This window comes from Tympanuchus pallidicinctus, unplaced genomic scaffold, assembly GCF_026119805.1.
Source record: "Tympanuchus pallidicinctus isolate F22 unplaced genomic scaffold, pur_lepc_1.0 scaffold3, whole genome shotgun sequence".
NCBI lineage: Eukaryota > Metazoa > Chordata > Aves > Galliformes > Phasianidae > Tympanuchus > Tympanuchus pallidicinctus.
The window spans coordinates 76732576-76754915 of NW_026294747.1; the positions used below are offsets into that span (position 1 = coordinate 76732576).

At 37.2% G+C, this 22340-nt stretch overlaps 1 protein-coding gene across 4 annotated transcripts in view; it reads right to left on the minus strand.

Annotated features, from left to right (window-relative positions):
* Positions 1 to 22340, minus strand: part of MLLT10 (MLLT10 histone lysine methyltransferase DOT1L cofactor) — a 113584-nt gene that overhangs the window by 79852 nt on the left and 11392 nt on the right. For 3 of the 4 annotated variants that reach the window (XM_052696286.1, XM_052696285.1, XM_052696284.1), the window contains exons 4-5: positions 14428 to 14482; positions 3798 to 3907 (exon numbers count right to left, since the gene is read on the minus strand). In XM_052696286.1, the coding sequence (XP_052552246.1) occupies positions 3798 to 3907; positions 14428 to 14482 (165 nt within the window). The remainder of the gene's footprint in view (positions 1 to 3797; positions 3908 to 14427; positions 14483 to 22340) is intronic. The other variant, XM_052696287.1, reaches the window with a different exon arrangement.

Below are 22340 nucleotides of genomic sequence, written 5' to 3' on the forward strand. Positions count from 1 at the left end.
TAGTCAAAAGTACATCTTCTTCCACCACTCCTCTAATAACCAAAATGTCATCTAGAAAAATCTATCACATCACATTTGTATCATCAGTTGCAAACTACAGCCCACATAAAATTTAACTGTTTATCAGTTCATTCTTAATGAATCCAGCACCAGTACAATCAAGTTACTCCTCTTAAATATGACAGAATCTTACTGAAGGGACAAATATCAGTGGTACACTGCTATCTATAGGTATTCCATTGTAAGACCTTAGGTGTAACTGATTTGTCCCAACTGCAGTGCAACCTTCTCCAGAAAGGCAAGGAAAGAGAGTAGGATAGTAAATAAATAAAAAGAACATAAACTGATGTCTACTACCCAGTGTTTAACAAAAATGTCCCAAAACATCATTGAAATTGAGAATGAAAAAGGAAATAAGGCAAAATTGATGTTCTTTACAAAAGGAGTGAAAATGAGTGAAGTTTTCAAATCGGAACTGCCTTGAACAGTTATCCATCTTCAACACTTAAGTCAGCCAACTAAAGCATTTTTGTTATTGTGCAAGACTCTGAGGTAGGTGAATTATTTGGCATGGTTTTCTCTAGGCTTCTGAGAAGGACTAACAGCAGTAGCTAACACAGCCCAACACCATACCCTATCTCCTAACACTTGAAGGCTGGGGAAGGTGGAATTTTCACCCTGCTCCCGCTGTGCCAGGTACCACACACAACGCATTGGGTCATTTGCCAGGGTCGGAGACTGGCCACTTTTTAGCTTTCCATACCATGATCCGACACGTGAAGATTTTATTAACAAACTCAGTCATGATCTTCAACTGCATCTGAATAACTATTTCTAAGTCTCAACGTAAGGTAGCTCTGTAAACAGACTTTAATAGATTCCATACAGCTCAAGCTCCAGTTACCATTCTGTTTTGACAGAGTTTTGCCTAAAAAGTTTTCCTCACCAAAGTTCAGAAGTGGTGTAAGTGCTCCATTTAGTAAGGATGTAGGTCCTGTTCTTTGGCAGTGTATGCTGCATTCAGGACCCCTTAAACTGATTTACAGTAAAATGATTGAAAAAAAATAAGACTGACTGGATACATTACAAACAAGTTTAAACACAACACTGCGGACTGCCTACCCAACACAAACATCTAGAGACATTTTGCAAAGCTGCCTTGAGTTGTCTGTCAGTAATTTCCCTTCAAAGATTCAAAACTGTAAACCTTCTCTGCAAAAAAAGCCAGAAGGGAAGACGAAGGGAGGAATGTCTTGCAAAAAGAAAAAAAAAAAAAAAAAGTAATGTGAGAAGCAGTTTATTCTACTTGTAAAAGCTACCTAAGAGAATTGCCTATTTACAGAATTGAACTTAGAATTTGTACACAAGTTTCTTATTGTTGCAGCAAATAATGAAATAAAATTTTAATAGCTGCCTTTACTGCTAGGTGGATCAAGAAACTCCAAACGCACTTATTGTTCAAATCAACTCTGAAGAGGCTCTTAAAAGCAATAATTACATTCAATTACCACAGGCTTCAAATGTACCTGAGAAATTTATCTAAGACAGATAAATCTCTCATAAAACAAGTAAGAGATTATACGTGCACAAGCAGCCAAGAAATAACAAACATCTATTCAATACAAAAGTGATTTCTAGTCCATTCCTTTTTTGGATGCAACTATGTAAGAAGAGCTTTTGTATTAACTCACTCATCAGTTCACTCAGTGAGTTTACACTGTAACATGATGGCTTTTATCCAAGCAGCAGGTAAACTCCACAGAATGAGTGGCCATAAGCTCATGCTCTGGCATCATCTTTGTTCCTTCTTGTACCCAAGATTACAGTTCTGCATAATATTATGTATTTTACAACATAAAATAAGGAAACAATTACATAGAAGAATGCCATGTAAATCAAGTAGTATCTCCTGGCAAAATTCCAAGGAGGCTTTTCTTTCTTTTAGAGACTTTAGTATGAATTCTCATGACAATTTTTGTTGAACTACATTTTATCCCAATTCCATACGGAAGGCCACTTCCAGACATACACAGCTGCATACACAAAAATTAGTCAGGACTTAACAAGAAATCAAATCTTTCTAGACATCATTCTTTTCCAACCAAAGTTGACAAGCAGAACCAAACTGACTGGAACTGTGACCCCAAATTTGCAATTTTTGATAAGTTATTACATTTTCTAATGTATTATACTGGCCTGTATTAAAGTAGTTTTAGACTGACAGCTAACTTGGAAAACCGTCCCCAACCTGAACACCAACAAAGAAGCAGAAAATTAAAAATTTGACAACAGGAACTCTACACTGTCTGTACGCCACTGATATTCAATGAAATGTTTTAAGTACATTAAGGAAGAACCATTTCAAATTAAAAACAAACAAACAAAAAAACAAACAAAAAAAAACAAACAAACAAACAAACAAAAAACAAAAAACAAAAAACAAAAAAAAAAAAACCACTATGACTACTGATGGAGGAAAAGGAGCAAAAAGGAGCAAACAGAAATTCTATTGGCCCAAAGTTGAGCAGGGAAAAAAATGCTGCTTCACGTCCAAGCACAAAACATCTATTGGTTCTGCACTTACTCTTACTATTTCAATTTCTTGCCAAGCAGAAGTTCACAGTCAAAAGTTGATACAGATACTCAGGTAGTACAAATGAGAAAACATTAGAAAGACCTACAGTTTGACTCTTTTCATACACTGGTAAGTAGGAAGGGAAAAACCTGTGGAACAGCAATATTAGTGAATGAGACAGATAAGGAAAAGACCAACATATTGAACAGGAAAAAAGACTAGAAAGACAGGAAAAAGAATAGAGTATAATGTGGATTTTTCTGTGAGAGGAAAAAAAAAAATAAAAGCAAAGACATAAACTGGGGAAAAAAAAAAAAAAAGAGAGGTTACAGAAACAACATGACATGGGCTGGTTTCACTGTAGGAAATGACATGTTCTGGTTTTTTTTAAATATAATCAAGTGTATTCTTCTTTTGCTCCTATGTCCACCAATCATCATGGAATAACATAAGAGAAAGAAACTAGAATTAAAAGGAACTGTACAAAAAAGTGTTAATAAAACTACTCATAAATTGAGTTCACTGCCTACAAAAGGGAAAACACAAAAATACAAAGGAGGGAGTAGTTAGGTATCATAGGGAAAAGGCAGTGCAAGTGGAAGACCAAGTAGAAAAAATAAGCTATTAGTATAAAATATTAACAATTTTTTTAAATAGTCTTGCCACACTTCAAAAAAGATTCCATCTCACTGACACTTATTTAGGAGCAGCTATTCTATTTCTTCTATAGGCAATTAATCCTGCTAAAGGAAGCACTGTTTACAAAAGCAAAAGTCTGCAAGATTTAGCCTTAATATATACTGCTGTTCTTGTTTATGAAATTCTTATTAATAATTAAAACAGTAGGACTAAATGGTAATTAATATTAACATTTCAAACAAGGTGTAATAATATTCTTACATATGGGACATATTTCACATTGCTTTCAAAATAAACCATTATTCAAAGATATATAAAGCAGTATTTTTAATTAACAAAACAGTCCCCACTCTGTATAAGAATAATCAGACACTGCAGATAACTTTGCAGTTCAACTGAATAACACAGCTTTCTTAATTCTTGAACTTATCATTGATACATGGAAGAAAACACACAACATTACAGTAGCTATTGATAAATTTTACGTAAACTGCATTTAAAGAACTGTAGTTTTAGCTTATTTAAAGCTCACAAGTTTGCAAATATACACATTACATACAGATAAAAAGACTCATAATTATACCTTATTGTAACGATCATGAGGAACGGACTGCAACACAATAGGTTCCATTGTCGCGACATTCGCAAACTGCACCTCGGGAATGTACAGAGCACAAACCACATGAGCCCAACCTACAAAAAGTTACAATTGTATTTAATTTTAACATTTTCTAGAAGCTCAAAGGACATTTCAATTACTCTATGAAGAACCTCTTGCAACACTCTTCTCCATTAACTATTTTAACAGTTTAAAACATTGCAGACCTAAATGGCTTAAATCACATTCACATTTCATTTTGTATTACCCAAAGTTAAGATGCGCTGTAAAATATTTTAAGTTTCTTGTGTGGAGAATTCCTAAAAATAATACTTCATGAACTGCAGACAGTAATGATTCATACAAACACAAATGGAAAAGCAGTTTCATTCTTTAAATTACTTGGATTATCACAGAAAACACTTAAAAACTATGCAAATTCCCACAAAAGAAAAATAGGGTCTGAAGAAACTATTCATGCAAGCCTTACTTTCGTGTAAGACTTTCTGCGTACACTTTTTACTTAAACAAAACCATTCTGAATTGACTAGACTCATCTATTCTCTCCAAAGCAAGAAATCCCACATCATGCGCACACACACATAAATATATGCCAAAAAAAAAAAAACAAAAAACACATACCTATGATTTTTTTTTTAATTTTCCTAGTTTTGAAGATTTAGACAACTTACTTATTCTAACTAGATCAACTCCTACATCCAGTCCTGTTCTAAGCCACTGACCTGGGGCTCAGTTACTTACCTCATTGTACTTTAGCAACACTTCAAGAAATAAAAGTTCCTAAAATAGCATTAGGAATGGTGGGGAAAGGGGGGTGGAAGGAAGAAAACTCCTCAGAAATAAAACTACTGATTTCAGGCTTTCCTTCCATGCCAAGATTCTGAGAGTTACAAGCTTGTTCCAGAGGAGACTACTTTGCCACAAGTGTAAGAAAACTGTCCATATTCTATGCTTGGCTATATTCAGCAAAATTTAACCCAATATCAGAAGCAACTGTGCTGCTTCATCATCATATTCATAAATTCTTAACACAAGGAACAAGTATTTGACTAGTAGAAGAGTAGAGAAAATGAAGTACAAACTGCCATTTTGAGCCACTTTTTAAAAAATTTTCTACAGACCATTTTAAAACTATCACTAACAAACTAACAGAGAAAAAAGAACACAAAACACCTATGAACACCTCAGGTTGTATGTTCTCTGTTTGATATATCTTCAGAGAATTAGTGTTCATAAGGATTTTCTTAAGACTTGCACACTGCCTTGAGCCACAGCCATCTTACTAGAGACAGATAAGGAAACGTTAACATGGTGTTAAAGGTGGATATTTCTCTTTAAATCTCCTCCCCTGAAAAAGTATTAATCTAATAACCCACTAAACCCACAGAAAAGTGACAGACAGTGTCTACATAGCAAAACAAATGACATACATCAGCACTGACAAACTTCTTGGAAAAGAGATTAAAAACTGCTCAAGGAACTAAGGACCAGGGACCTTCTCCACCTGTTTCCAGTATCTTCTTCAGATCCTAAACAATCTGACCTTTGCAAAAAATGACAACTTGCCCAATAAGAAATTAAATCACAGGGAAGGTTGCAGCATTTTTATCCCCATCTACAAGCCACAAATGCCTAAGCCTGCATGACCTCCCACTGGGACTCAAAGAGTCCAGGCACCAACCTACTTAAGTGTTACTTTGTCCAAGGTTTCACTGGTTAAGAAAGACTGAAGTATCAGAAAGCTCATCTGGAAGAAGCAAAACCAGCACACTCAGAAGTTCCTTCCCATGAAAGCATGGGGAAGAAATTCTTCCCTCACGAGTATTGCTGAGGACTGGTTTCCTGAAGAGGCTGTGCAATCTCCATCACTGGAGAACTCTGCAAGGTCTGTAGACCCCTCCACAAAATTTATCACTTAAGGGTGGCCAGAGCGTTCAGTTTCACCACAGAAAGACAAAACAGTAGTGGAAAATAGAATAGGAAGTAAACAAGATTCACCTTTTTCCTGAACACCAAAAGATTACTCAAGACTATTCCAAAGCATGAAACCAAGGACACCCGAAGGGAGCAAGTGTGACAGCTCACTGTCTCAATGATGGAAGAATGAGCTACTATTACTAGCATACAAGTAGCCTTTATTTCCAACCTTCTGGAACCAAGAGGCTTTTGACTGCATAACAAAGTGAGAAAATGCCTCCCCCATCTTCCTAGGGAGGAAAGTGAACGGCCAGGGCTTTGCTTCCTGCTCTACCTCCTCCTTATGCCTTTCAGATTTTTAAACTCTAGAAGCATACATAAGTAGCACAGAATGCAGAAACAAAAAAATTCAGTATCATCTTCCCCAAGAAAACATCTCAAGAGTGCAGTCGTAAGGCTACATACTCATGTGCTTATTATCACATGTGGTTTATTTCAGTCCATATGAGCCCAGGCTTAAAAGGCAAAATGAAACAACACACAAACACACAAGACTTTATTTAGCCAGACAGAGTAGGCCACTTTCATTGGAGAGCTCAGACTCTCCTAGTTGACAGGACAGAACCCAAATATTCCCCTTCCTTGTCAAGTACTTACACCATTCTGCTGCCCGGCCCAGAGAAGCTGCTACTCCCTTCCCCTTTAGACAACTCAGAGACTCTCTTGCCATCTTCAAAGCTGAGTAGTTTTGTGTATTATTTCTTAATAGATGACAGACACACTTTTTTGCAAGAATAATTAAACATTCCAAACAGACACCCACCCAAATGTGTGCATGTATACAACTTGCTGAAGAAGCAAGCATTTTTATCTGGATTTATAATATTTAAGGCCACATTAAAGTCACATTCTTCAATTAGCTCCATACATAAGTCATAAACTTCATATAACTTATTACAATATTTCTGGGCAACTATACATTTTCCACACAAAAAAAGACATAATTAAATTAAATTGAGGTTTCCCAATGCTTAAGTGTGAATACACACATCTCAAGAGTAAAACAAAAACAAAGCTTACTGATGACAGCCAACTTAAAATATATGTTCAATATATTTCAATTGCACTTTCTAGTTTTACTTACTCATTACTTTCAAGAACTTTAGGAAATTCTAACAGAAATATTTATGCATATCCACTTTATTTTATAAGGTAACTCAAGTGTAGCTATAACACTTTTCCACATTTAAAAACAAGTCCAAGATCTACTTCAGTAACAATTATGACAAAACCAGTAATTTCAAACAGCAAGAATTGAAAATTAATGCCAAAAAGCCTTCAAAATGAAAATATATCTTATGAAAGCTTTTTACTTGAGCCCCACTGCCACCATTTTTTCTTTAAGTATCTGTCAGAAAAGAACACTGAGATTTGCCAATTTTAGGTTTTGTCCTGGCATGTCAAATGTTTAATTACAAGTCAGAATCCATCCTCATTTTACAAACCTTTTGCTGAGATTCTGATCTCAGATGCCTAACTAATTTTCACCTCAGTGAAAAGTTTCTAACGCCGCATATTCAAAATATTTAAGTATGTAATATTCATTAACGTTCAGTGTAACAGACCTCAAGTTCCAGAGCCTTAACTAAAAGTCTGTCATCCCAACAACGGCAAACAGGTAACGATTTCATCACTAGTTAATAAAAGCTGTTGCCAACACATAGTTGTATAGTAACAACCAAATTCTCTTACAGTAATAATCCACCCTACCACTCAAATACAGAGAAGGCAGAGTGCTAACAATTGCAGAACAGGCTCTGGACAATGGATGCCAAAGGAGCACAGCAGAGCAGTAGTAGCCAGAACCATGAAGTCACAGAGAAGTCCAGCTGCAATGGCAGCCTGGGCCCAAAACAGAGCTCTGTGATGTCATCACCATCTCCTAACTCCAATCTGACCTCTGAATAAGATTTGCTTATGCATTTTGTGAAAGTTCCTAAAGAGTCCATTGTATTTCACTAAGGAATTTTATGCCATCTGTAACTTTAACTCACTCCTAACCAAAGTGAACACCATTTTTTAGCACAGAAAAAGCTTTCTTTGTTTGAAACACTAGGTTTCTTATTAGAGTCACTCTGGATGGTAGCTTACGGACACACCTCAATCCATTTCAACTGCGAGCTGTCACGGGAAAGTAAAGTCCCACCTCCCTCTCCCTGAAGTACAGCTTGCCATATACTGGGGCAGATAAAACTGTATTCATTTCATTACTAACCCTGGGGCAAGACAGCAATTTACCCTGTGGTCACATCAGCAAGCTGATGAAAGGCATGCTAAGGTTTTATGTTTACCATAAACAAAAGCACAGGTGAAAAAACAAGCTAGCACAGGAAAAGCACAGCCCTCTCCTTTCTGCAGAGGTCTGGGAACTGCACCCCAGGTTCTGCTGCCAGCACATCTGCTGGCTGATCCCAAAACTCTATCCCAAAGCCCCATCCCACCCTGAAAGGTAAAGCCAGAGAAGATGTGCATATAGACCAGAATTGTTACTGTATGCTATGGGGAAAGATTAAGTACTATTTTGAACCCTTAGTCCAAATGCCCCATTAAAGCATTCCATATAACTATATTCCTTTCCCACAAAGGTAACAAAACTTGCAAAAAAAGATGAAGCTGCTTAAAATACTGCAGTTTCCTTAACCTCGCAAACACTGTTTTAGAGATTGCTGGAGCTAATAACGTGGTATTATTCACTACACTGTTTGATCCACTCCTTGAAAAGACAGAGGAAAAAGGATGCCCACACTAATTGCTGCAGATCCCTCCCCCAGCAGCTGACAGCCAACTTCATCACCAGTACGCTGAATCAAGTGACAATTTCTACTAAAAATAACACTAATAAACCTGTTATCTGTGAAGAAAAGGCTCCGTTCCACAGAGCTTTACTACAGAATTTCACCTAAATCTGCATTTATCAATACTTGCTCTTCAATTAAAGAATAAGTACATATGAAAAATTCTCATTGGCTCTTCGTTTGGCAGCACAACAAATAGTTTGTTTCTGAAGCAGCTCCAGCTTACATCCCACTGGTCCACTAAGTAAGCCAACAGCTTTAATCATCTTATCTTGCATGCTACGGCATTAATGAGTCTCTTACTCCTCTCTAAAGACACTTTATACAACAAAAGGAAAAAATGTCATAAATATTTATCTAACGCTTTCTCTAATTTTTTTCCAGGTTCCCAGTGTAGTTCCTTACATTGCATTTACTAGTAAAATAATTAGTAAACATTTAATTTTTTATAGTAATATTAACGGATTATATGGTAATATGTGTATTTGTTAGTAAAATATTTTTGTTTTGCTTAGATAATATTACTGCCTTTTCTAGTAAAAAATACATATGCTAAATCTTGCAAATCTCTGTAAATGGACCTGAACATTTTTATGTAAATATTTCTAGCAAAATGCATAAGCCTAAATATATAACATTATACCATCCATATTCTTAAACATGAATACCATGAAAACACATCAGAACAGCAAACCCGAGAGCGAGAGCTGCTGACACCAGTAACGCTGAGAGTAAGAAAAGCTGGCATGTGGTGTTTTTATAGACTTGGGGGATCCCAACGCTGACCCAGGGGATGGGAAGAGGGCCTGAAGGATGACATAAAACCACTGCATTGTTAGCTGGCCTTTTCCCAAGCAGCTGCATGAAAGAAGCCTTGGTGAAAAGTCGACACAAAGAATGCTGTTACACAGCATTCCTCATCATCAGCCAGTGGAATCAGATTTCAAAGCAACAAGTCGCACACCAAGCTGAAGCCTCTCCGGCTCAGAGAGAAATGTCGACAGATTACTGTAAGAGAACTATTTAAACATCCAAAAAATATATCCAACCAACAGCGTGCTTGGGAAAAAAAAGAAAAGAAAAAAAAAAAAAAAAAAGGAACAAGTGAGCTTTTTTTTAATGTATTAAATGTGTTTTTACACTTTGCCCAACTCCTAAGCCGCATACAGAGAACAGATACTGCTACAAACAGCTTAATTGCTCTTTCAGTAGCCTTCTTACACATAAAACAGCAATCAAGAAAGAATTCCCACATACACCACAGTTTTTTTCCTCATTTTCAAAACCTTTCATATTCAGTTATGTATTTTAAACCACAGTGATGCCCCTAAATGAACACTACTACCAAATGTAGCACAGGCTTTTGTTCATAAGCATATTCAAAGACAAAAGTTCATTGAAGTTTCAGCTCAATTCTACTTTCTTATTTTCAGTAAAAAATAACAAAATACAGAATTTCTATAACTGCAGACAGTGACCACAGACTTCCTAATGCTTTTGTAAATAGTTTCACAGGCTTCAGGTACAGAGAAGATCCTTTTCCCCCACAACACATTAAGCAGCCAAAACATTACAATGTATTATTTACACATTCAAAGCCCATTTTTAAAGTTTCTGGCAATCACCCTGACTAGAACCATGCAATGTCCCATCACTATTAACGAATGACTTACATCAAATTTGCAGCTAAATATGGTCAACTCTTCATAATCCTCAGCACATACTCTCTTCACAATAAACCACATCAAGGATGTCATGCAGACTGCATGCTATGAAGTGCAACTGTATTGTTTCCAAGACCCATGCAAGTTTCAGCAAAAGCTGAACAATCATTTTCATACAGCGTGAGACGAAATCCAACCAACACGTGCATTCAGCTCTTAGCTGCTCCTGTTCTGTGCCAATACAGGTCTCTGGCAATGGAAAGCCCTGAACGTACAATGAAGCAGCCCAAAGTTCTGGATTCAGCTCAAATCCAGATCAAATTCTCTCTCAGCCCACCACCAACAGGAGCAGCCACTGCCACCAGACCAACAGGAGGCAGCTAATGCAGTTGCAGTTACCTCAGGTAACTGAAATTCCCCTATTCCACTCTACCTCTAATTACCCAAATGGTCAAGGGTCAACAAACACTGTAAAAACAGTTAACACCTCAAAAATTTACATTGCCCATGTATTCTGTTCTCAGAACGGATGCAGAAAACCAAGCACTCGATGTTAAGAATATTCCTCAGGCAAAAATTAATTGTTAAAATTAACACTTGTGTTCCAATTTGAGGTTCTGTCCCAGATTCAATGTAGTGTGAATTGCTAGCTAGTGTTTTGTAATTACTGAGAAAAAATCTGTACCAAAAAGTGGTGACCTGTAATCACATTAGCAATCTATGCTATGGAACACTAAATCACACTGTTGTCATTTGGCAGCTTACATAGATACAGATTTGCTTCTCTAAAACTTCATATGCAGTTCTGGTAGGGATTATGTGTCACTTCGAAGAGGAAGAGAAGCAGAAAGGGGATGGGTCATACTTCCATACAAGGAATACCCCAACAGTCTGGGGCTTCCCTGAAAGGAGACAGAAAAAGAATATGACAAGGGTCTATAAAACCACAAGTGGTACTGAAAATAAAATAACTGGTCTTTGTCACTTCCCTTGACTTAGCAACTGCCACGTGCCATCAAATAAAACTGTGATTTAAAGGACTCACAATCTGCATACTAGTGTTACACATCACACTGATCAGCTGTGAAATGTCTTGCTACAGACACTAACACTCTAAAAGAAATGGACAAATTAAGCGTGTAACAGACACATTTAAAACACACCTGATAGATACATTTTGTGTTCTTTGAAAACACAAAAAATACCATCACTGGTTCAAGCAGTCCTGAAGCATACACACCTGTAGGTTGGGAACATATTCTGAGAAAGCATGCATGAAATTTCCCAAGAACCAAGTTCATACTGACAAAGAGAGCATGATCCTCTTCTCTTGCTACCACATGCTACCACTTCCAATTTATGTAGAAGATACAGGACAGAACCACACCAAGAATGCCACATTTGTGGTATTGCTGAAAACTTTAATTCCTTATTTACTATGAGACTGGAAAACCCAACATTACTCCCTTACCAACTGTACCAACAAGCGTAACTAAAGAATTTTAGATATCTCCAAATAGAAATATAAAACGTAAAAAGGAAATTTCAAGAAGCAACGAGCTCCAAAAAATCAAATAAATTGTAACAGATAAGTAAAAGGGAGAAGGAGAAAGAACAAAACACAAAAGAACTTCAAATCACACAGAGAAGGAGGAGATAAAAGATAGGGAAAAATAAAGACAAATGCACCAAATACAACTATTGCTGTTTTTAGCAACACTTAAAAACAACACAGGTTTGACTCGTGGACTATTCTGTCACAGACAGATAGATGAATCGATATTATAGTGCCCCAGAGTTCTTAAAGACAAGATAATGCCACCAAATAAGAGCCATAAGCTTAGGCTATTTTCAGGGACAGCTGTACAGCTGACTTAAGACAGCTTACATACAGGCTACTGCTAAAAGAATGGTCCTGTTCATTCCCTGACATCAGCATTGTCAGCTGGATCAGGGAACTGATTTAATTTAGCTGAAAATGAACACAGGAAACAAAGTTGTAAACACCAATGCCACCACAAAGAAGGAGGCAGTAATGCACAGTAAGGGCCCTACTGCAATAACAGCATCTTACTGCAGATTAAGAAAATCATGGAATGCTAGACTAAAAGCTCAGCAGACAAAATACTAAGATTCCAAATGTAAAAGAAAATATAGCACCTTCAATACCCAAAACTAAACACGTTTCTTCACATTAGTAAAAGGCAGATATTCAGAAGACTGTTTAAAAAAATAAGAAAGTTATCATTAACACCAGCAGACCACACGAGTTATCTGCACACTACAACAAAAATTGCATTGGCTTTCTGGTCAATACTGGTGGAAGAGTTTTAAAAATCAAGTTTTAACCTGAGATTCCCAGGACATGACCTCCTACAGTACTACCCTGACACTGAAATTCTTCTGGCACAATCCCTTATATTAAGCAATATTTTGAAAGGAAAGCTTCAAGTTAACAATGTAGGTTTCCATGACATAACACCAGTTAGAGTTCATTTTTCCAAGGCTCACACCCCTCTGTAGACCCGTTACTAAAAGTGCAGTTGGTCCATAAAGTCGGATTTGCTGTATTCGCCCCACAGACAATATCTATTACTGAGGGCGGTTCCCAGACAGTGAAACACAAATTCTCAAGACTTCTCTGCTATCAGCTTTTCACTGATAAAAATCGCCGGTCATGAACATGAAAAGAGGGAAAATACCATTTGTCCAGTGTAACCTTTGCTATTTAAACTTAAGTAATTTCAACCAGATAAAGCAATTCACTTTCAGACAGAAACTCATAATTACAAAGAGTACAGTTGCATGAGAGAATCTAAAGGATGTTCAGACATTTGATGCAAACTGCCAAAATACACTCTCAAGACTTTCTAAAAATTCTTCAAAATTACCATACAGAACAGCAAGGCATTCCAAAACACTACTTTAAATACAGAAGCGGAAAATCCTTCAGCTACCTCACGCTTCAGTTGCCATTCTGAAGAAATTAATTCAATGCTGCTGCATATTAACCTGTTTGAGAGGCTTAGTTTTAAGGCTAAAGTACTGTGCTGGCACTCATTAAGGTAGTTTCGCTGACACACTAACTTAATACAATCTCCTAACACGAACAACACAAAATTCTCTAACATGTTTGATATAAGCAGACACTAGAATAGTGAATACCAGAAGGTATGTTATACATTATTGTCAAACATACTGATTAGAAAGGGAAAGAGGAGACCAGTCCAAATACAAGCAGGATCTGGCCTGTGCAATTCAACTGTAAAAGGAACAGCAAAGCCACTGCAACTACAACACTAAACTGAGATTAAGATAAAAATTAAGTAGAATACTATGTATGCAGCACAGAATCTCCAGAAAACAATTAACATAGACTGTCCAAATGATATCTGCAATCCTGATCATTCTTTCTCCTCTCCCAAGAGAAAGGTCACAGTATCAAAATGACTGCGCTATTTACAAATAGATGATGGACAGGAATTTAGAAGTATCTAATACAGATAGAAGACAACAATCCAGAAATGACTGGAAAGTTAATTGAAAGATTTCATTCACATCAACCAACTATTACAAAAAACAAGCAAGGCATGGTATTCTGTGGAGATTTCTTTTAGCAGTTCTACTTGGCAGGAGTAGAACTGATGATAACCTGAGTGATACAATTAGAAAGATGCAAGGGACAGGTAATTGCTACTACAACTTTTCAGCTCTAGTTTCTTTGTTACTGAGCCTATTAGTAAACCAAACATGAAAGAGCTATCTTTGAAAATGCACCAACACATTCAGCCTGGCTATAGACATAAAAATTAACTTTCTCCCATGAACGACGCCCTTTGAATAGCTTTCTATAAATGTTCAAACTCCAACTAAATAAATATAAAATTTATCTGTTTCGCTTGTAAATTCTTGTGTTAAAATGCAGTTTGTCCTTTACTGTAACTTTTATCTACAAGTAAGTCTAAGAATAATAACTGATGTTCTCAAACTTAAAGTCATCCTAATCTGGACTACTGCAAAATAGTTATCACTTTCTAAACTAGTATGATAAACCAGTTGCTAGTTTCCACTGTTATTAGATCCCTCCATATTCTTTTCACAGTCTTATTTCCCTCACACAGAATAAGAGAGTTCACAAATAGTAAGAATAAAACTTACCCCCATTATCTGTTCTCTTTAAAGCACCATCCTTATGAGGGCATAATTCACATCTCTAGGAAAAAAAAGCAAAAATGAAATAAAAAAATGGAATGATCACAGAAGCATTACAAAAGAAACCATACAAATCAAATCTATTAGGTGTCAGTAAAAAAGTAACCACTATAGAAAAGTGAATGGGCATATTTTTCCTTAACCCTCACTGTTGTATTAAAGCTAGTTTGTCACAAACAAAGCCTTCCCCTTTGGATCTTGAAACCACAGTGTATTTAAGCTATTCACAATTCCACCTCCAAGTTTTAATCCCTGGATTCCACACCATGGAATTCTGGATACATGTCACCAAGAATGGGGCAGAGTGCCTTGACAAGAAACTTGGGCGCAGTCCAAAGACTCCCTACTGTAAGCCCTTCTCCTGGGATCTTTGTACTCACCAAAACGGTCAATCACAAAGATGTGCCACAGATATAATTAGAGCAGAGAACAGCTATAGTGAGAACTGGCTTCATAGTCCCTGCTGACTCACACTTATTCCAACAAGCCAAAAACAACTTCATTTTCTGTTTCATGAACTGGTCAAAAATTGACTCATCCCTGAAATTCCCAAAAACTGCGTGTCTTGAAACATGCAGCTGGGCATCCTTTTCTTGTGACATACCAGAATGACAGCAGTGCAATCTTTCTGCTGCAACTGTTTCTATCAACTTCCTAACATCAAGCTTAGCACTAAGTTTTCCACAATAGAGTCAATCAATTCCAAATCAGTCCAGAGACTATATAAACTGAACAGGTTTGACACACGTTCCACTTAACTGGTCCAGATGATGTGAAAAGCAGCACTGATACAGGAGAACCTATACCTAGACATCATTTTATTGCAATCTTTATGTATTCCCAAATTAGTAACAACCCAAACCGTACCAGTCTAACAAGCTTTTTAAGAAACCCAGTAACAGTCTGATCTTCAGATGCATCCTTTTATCACATCCTTCAAATGGAGACAGACATCAGTATGGATCTTCTCTGTTTCCTGAGCTGCACAGTTCTCTGTTATCAGCTAACTGCTAAGTTAGCAGATAAAGGAGCCTACGATGCTCTATGTGCCTCAAAAACAGTCTGTGCAGACTTGGGGAATTCCTGAAACTAATACAGATAAAGTATATCTTCAGGACTATGTAACCTGTAACAAAACTGGTATTAGCAGCAAAGAGGCTTTCACAGAAGGTAAAACTGAAAAGTTGTTGAATTATTTTTGCTGAGTACAATGGTATAGGCAGATGCACACAAGAAAAAGAATCTTTAGGATTCCTCCTTCCTGTCTTTTGCTTCCTTTACTCTTCCCTCACATCAACCCATGAAAATGATCAGCAACTTATTAAAAGGCAATATTAAGTCTACAGTGAAATTCAAAGTCAAAGTGTCTGAAAACTTCCAAACTATTCTGTAAGCTCCAGACTTGGAGCACTATACCACTTCCTTTTCAAGTCAAGATTATAATGACCTTCTTGCAACTGAAATGAACAATTGGTTCATTCCCTGTCCATGTCAGGGAATTGAAATTAGACGATCTTTAAGGTCTCTTCCAACCTAAGATATTCCATGACTCCATTATTCCTTTCCAACAAAATCTTACATATGCAGTAAATGTGCTGTATCTTAACACTTCAGCTCTCCATGTTTGGAGATTAACTACATGCAAGCTGCTGAGACACGCAGTAGCTGGAGGTTAATTTTAATGAATTCCATACATACTGGATTAGACTCTCAAAGTAAGAAGCCTGGTACATACTGACAATAATAGTGCAATAAAGTTTGTTTCCATCCCAAAGCTATACAGCTTAAGAGCAGTGAGCTGAGATGATGTATCTAGCACAGAGACAACTGAAGCTATTAACATAGTTTCCCTTGCCCTACCTCCACAAGCCTGTGAAAATTCATCATATATTTTCACTAGTAGTAAAACCAGTTTAGGAGGTTCCCTTCTTTTTCCCTTCACCACTCCCTTAATAATCTCTCCTTCCATCACTCCCACAGCTGCTAAACTCTGCAAGGCTGCTCTTCAAACCAGATCAGTGAAATGGAGTGAAATGAACTTTTAATATTTTCAATTCAGTGTGTATTTCTCACACAATTTACAGCATAATCCCACAGTTAGTTACAACAGCAATACAGAAGGCAGGGAATGGCAGTACTGCAACATAAACAAGAATGAATAAACTTCTTGAACAAACTTTATATAAGTCATACAATAAAAAAAATTGAAAACAATCACAAGATACTGAGTGACAAGGAACAGAATCAGTTATTTCTGTGTAAGAGTTCAGTATGCTCCTTTGTCTCTTCAGAGCTTAGTTTCAACTCATTTCTTTTTGTCTCAGATCCCCATAGGGCTCGGGTCCATTAGATCTCCCCTCATTATTCCTCTGTAGCTGCAACTAGTCCGGGAAGAATAAAGATAGGAGACAGAAAACTGATCTGGAGGAGAGAGCTTTGACAACGAAAGAAAACTGAAGTGTTGGGAATTCTGTAGAGTATCCTGCTATTGGCAGGGAGCAGAATGCCTGCGCTCGGCTCTCGAGCTGGAGGTGGGATTCTGACGATATGTAGCATTTCTGGTGCTATGAATTCTAGCTACCATCTGCAATAATGTAGCATCATAATAAGCTAATATACCACACAGCGACCCTTTGCCCTTTTTGCTCTAGGCTATGAATCTAACTGGTTCCCAGCCTACACGCTCTCATAAGTTACCTCCTCACAACAGGTATCATGCAGCAGAACCAGTGTCCTTGCCTGGTGGGCCCCACGTGCCTCATTCCCACCTGATTGAGACAAGTAAGTAAAGTAGCAGACCATCTTCCCATTACATTTTTAACAAATATTTTACTACTCGTTCTAAAATCTTAGAGCAGTACTAGATAGAGCAACCATTTCAGATGGATCTCATGTCACAGACCTTCCACTGCCTGACCCTTCACATGAAGTCTCTGAAATTGTATGTAGACTGGATATAAGGAGAAAGATGATGAAGCACCAGAACAGGTTGCCAGGAGAGGTGGTGGATGCTCTGTCCCTGGAGACATCCAAGGACAGGCTGGACGGGGCTCTGAGCAATCTGATGCAGCTGTAGGTGTCCCGGTTCATTGCAGAGGAGTTGGACTAGATGGCCTTTAAGGGTCCCTTCCAACACAAATGATTTTATGTTTCTGTGTTTCAAAAAAAGTGGTAACTTCAGCTGAGAATTTGCAAAGTGGTTAAAAAAAAAAAAAAAAAAAAATCCTGGGTACTTTCAAAATGCTTAAACACACGTTGTTACAAAAGATTATTTAGGAGAAAAGAAATAGAATAGCATCCATATATACGTATTTCAAAAATCCAGTTAATTTTCTTATTTGAATGTTTTCATTCAAAATCATGTCTCCTTCTTTAATTTATGGACAGACCTTAATGTTGAATTGAACAACAGCTGAATCTCTTTACTAAATGCCACATCTGCATGTAACTCACACAACAGAATAAAACTTCAATCTTTGTGACAGTTGAAGGCAAAAAGGTTCTGTACGGATGGCCAGATGACCTATAATATTCAAGCACTGACAACAGCGAGGTTCTCTTCCCCAGTTGTGGGTCTCAGCTCTGGCAAAGGATTTCTGAGATCTACTGTTCATGGAACTACTAAATCTACTGGGGAAAAAAAAAATACAGCAAAAACAGGGCAAACTCCTAAGACTGATCAACAATTCAGATAAACATCGGGTGTGACCATGCAAATGGGAATACCAGAAAGGCTGACTGTGATGCAAAGGAATAGCCACATCCTTTACTGTGTGCACAGCGGGCCATGAGTGCATGCGGTGCTGTAGGTACAACCAGTTGATTTCAATTTGAAGAAGAGAAGTGATAAAAGGAGCATTACTGGCTTACAGAATGTAACATGCAGACCTCAGTTTTGAAGCTCTCTGGTGGAACAGACTAAGTTCACAGACATAACTTTTGTCTTAAACAAGTAAAAAGTAATCAAGAATAACAGTAAAATAAAAAGAATGGAGGTGACCATTAAAGACACATAGCAGGAAAACTAAAGTCAGAAAGACCAAAACAACACAAGTAAAGCAAGAGCTACATAAACTCAACTTCCTGTACTGAATTACTCAGAATACAACTTGGTTCCACTGCATTAAGGTCCCAAGTTTTCTCCCTCATTTTAGATAAATACATCATTCCATTTTAACCAAGAATAACAACTGCCAAATCCATCAGTAGACATTATACAAATTAATTACTGGAGCCTTTTTGGTTAACTTAATTCCATCAATTTTTCAATCAGAAAAAAAGAGAGAAACTGATTTAGTCCAACAGACCAGCTTATTCGTGTTGAAATGAAGAGACTTATAGAGTAGACAGAGTATATAAATAAGAACAAGACAATAAAAGAGAGAAGAAAAGAATGGTAGAAATACAGTCTTGTTCTTCCTTCAGAGTTCTGTTAATTTGAAGCAAGTTTCATAAGCATAATGTGGAGATATCCATTTTATATTTTATCTTGCTATAAGAAAAAAAACAAATAAAACAAAATATGCAAGCAATTTACTGAATTGTAATCCACAGTAGGCCAATGGAGCCATTCACCTGAGTAATGACTGTCCAAGCAAGCCAAGTCCTATAGGACTGAATTCCCAGCATTCTCAGCACTGCAATAATGCAATAAATAGTGTGTCTCAGTATGACCCGTTAACCTAAATAACACAAAAGATCTACAGCAGCTAAAATAGAGTCCAGTTCCTAGCTGTTAGCCGAGAAATTAGGCTGCAGTTCCAGCTGACTTCAATTCAGATTCACTTTAAGCTAACATAATTGCTGACTTCTGCCAAAAGAAGATCACTGGCCACCCCCTGCTGTGTACTTTTCTACCGTCTCCCTTGCTTTTGGAAGAGCAATCATTCGACCATATGGAAATCCTGATCAGCAAGCTAAAAACAAAATACTCTTTTTCCCTTCTTAGTTTTCAGCCAGATCACTTCGAGTCATCTCTCTGTAAGACCATAAGAACTATGCTAGATAACGAATGTAACAGGAATGAAGATAGGGAGTAGGACAAGAATACAACCACACTCCACTAATAAATGCAAATTTCTTGGGCCACTATTATTCCCCAGCGTACCTACATCTCAAATTTTTGAACCAGCATCAGCCATGTGTGAACTGATTTGTTTACAAGCTTAATTTCCATCTCAAACCATACAGTGTCCTATTCTCTTCAAACAGAAGATGGAGTCTTAAGTTTTCTTATATTCCTTTTTTAGTTTTCTTATATTCCCTTTTTAAACTTTTCTTTCACTATCTCTCTTCTTCATGTTTTGGCCCATTTCTTTGATAGAAAAAAAAGAAGTTAAAAAACCAACACAAGTGCTTTAAAATGAAAACACTGGACATAAGAAAATTCTGCAGACTCCTCCTTAAAAAAACAAAGGAAAAAACAGAATAATTTGGGACAAGGCAAGCATGGCTTCCTCTATGAGCAGACACCATACTTTGAAAAGACTAGCATTAAAATAAATTAATCCAATAATCAAACAACAGACAATTAGATTATACTTAACAGAAAACCTAACTTTAACTCAGCTAATCCAGAGGATACATGCCTGACAGCCCAAAGAGAAGCCAAGTTTTCCAGGATTAAACAAATAGAAAAAAAAAAAAAAAAAAAAGATATTTGCAGAGTGGGGCAAACCTGGAAATTTAGATCTTGGCATATCAATAGACGAGAAATCACAGATGGTTAGTACAAAAACACACCCAGCAACAGGATGTGTAGATTGACCACGTCTACATCTGCTGGTAATAACCTACCCCAGGCCTCAGAATTCAGTGACATTTCATTTTTCCATTCACCCCTTCAGACTATCTCATGAGACAAAACTGATGTTGCCAACATACTAACCAGAGGAGACCAACCTTGCAGCTCCTGAAACCTCCAGAAAATCCAGCCCACTCAAATTCACACGCATTCCCAAGGGCTGCAGAAATTACTCAACTTAGACCAAACTCAGCCTACCTTTTTACTCTGATGTTTTATTAATATTTTTTATCATTTTTCCTCAGAACTAATGAGGTACTTTCAAACCACCCATTACAGACTACTTCTGATTTTTCAAACCCTTGCTTACTAGTACTTACTAACATCAAAATTTCATCGTTTCCGTTTTCTTTTTCATTGTTCAGTAGAGCAAAAAGGATTAATTACACATAATCTCTTTTTCAAAAGCACCTATGGTAATATATAGCCCAGCCAACATTGTTATCTATGTAACACAGATAGTCAATGCTGTTATCCACACAACACACAGTATTTATGCTTTCTATATAATGTTTCTGATGGTCATATAACCAAATCCACATTTCTTTACTTATCAGTTTCTAAACTACAGCTCGATAGTAAGATACCTTATCAATAGTCTCAACCTGCAGTATTTCAGAATTATGACCTTACTCATAAACCTACAGCATACACCTTCCATATTTTTATCTTAAATGTCTCTATAAATAATAGCTTTCAACCATACAAGTATTTTAAGCAGAAGTCAGCAAGCAGCTAACTGCACAATTTTTCAAAGTAAGATACCTAAAAAGAGGCAAACAAAAACTACCGAAGTTCCAATGTTTCTAACGTATGATTCACATCAGGCTCCAGTACTTACATGCTGCAGTGAAGAACCAACAGGAACAAAAAGATCTACTACCATGGGGAAAGTGTTCATGAATCCCCAACTGGCTGACACCACTAATAGAGCAAACGAATGCATACTGTCACACTTCTCTTCCAAAGTGCTATGTTCTGCAACTTGACAACTGAAGAAATTAAGTCATCTCCCTCTTCAAATAATCATTTCTCGATGCTGACAAATTTGCCAAATCTCTGCCCCATTTCTATTCAGTCATCTGTCCCAGGAGGAGGAGAAAACTTTTTTTTTAAGCAGACAGTTGACAGGTAAGAGAAAAACAGACTGACTACCTGCAGTATTTGGGGCTTTATACCTGGATAAATTACAGAGACTCAATCTAGTTCGCTTTATCAAGAGATCAGATAAAGGTACGTGCAGATTCAGTTAGCTCTGTCAAAGACGTCTACTACAGACAGTAAATTTACTGAATATGACAAGAAGATTAGAGGTACTAACATGCAAATCAGCATTCTTCCAAGACCATCCACTCAGTACACAGCTCAGGTGACAGTCGGTCATACTTTAACTCAGTACACATAAGGTAACTACAAGAGATAACGCGCAGCACAACTGACCATCAGTATGACCCCCAGCTCCACGCAGCACACGTGGAGATGTGGCTACTCCAACCTCGGAAGTCCCATGTCATGTATTTCCCAGCACATATTTAAGACTACCAAGTCCTGATGTCACAGGATCACAAACTATAAGCATACACAAAATTCAAAACGCACACATCTACCCTTACTGGAAAGCATCAGAAGGCTATGACACGTTTGGCTGCATTTCCAACCAGCCACATAAGCTTTTGCTATCAGGCTGTAAGTATCCCAATTAAAGCAAAAGGCAAAGAAAAACAAGTTTGCATTGGTTCTCTTCAGTGTCTTCCTGAAACATATTAGAGCTGGACCCTAAAAATTCTGAGGTATAAAATCCTAGTGCACATTTTAAGACCCCTGGCAGTTGAGAAGCTCTTTACAGAATATCTCTGCCTGTGATTTAACAAATTTTCATCAATTAAGGAAATGAAACTAATGGTCACAAAACATTTCCGTGTGAGCACCAGGCATTTCCAATGAAAGAAAATGTTTTGCTTTAGGCTCTATTCTCATTTTAGTTACTCATTTTGCCACAGGACATTTAGATTATTTCATGGCTGTCCAACCTTTTTCCTTTCCTGGGCCACCCGCA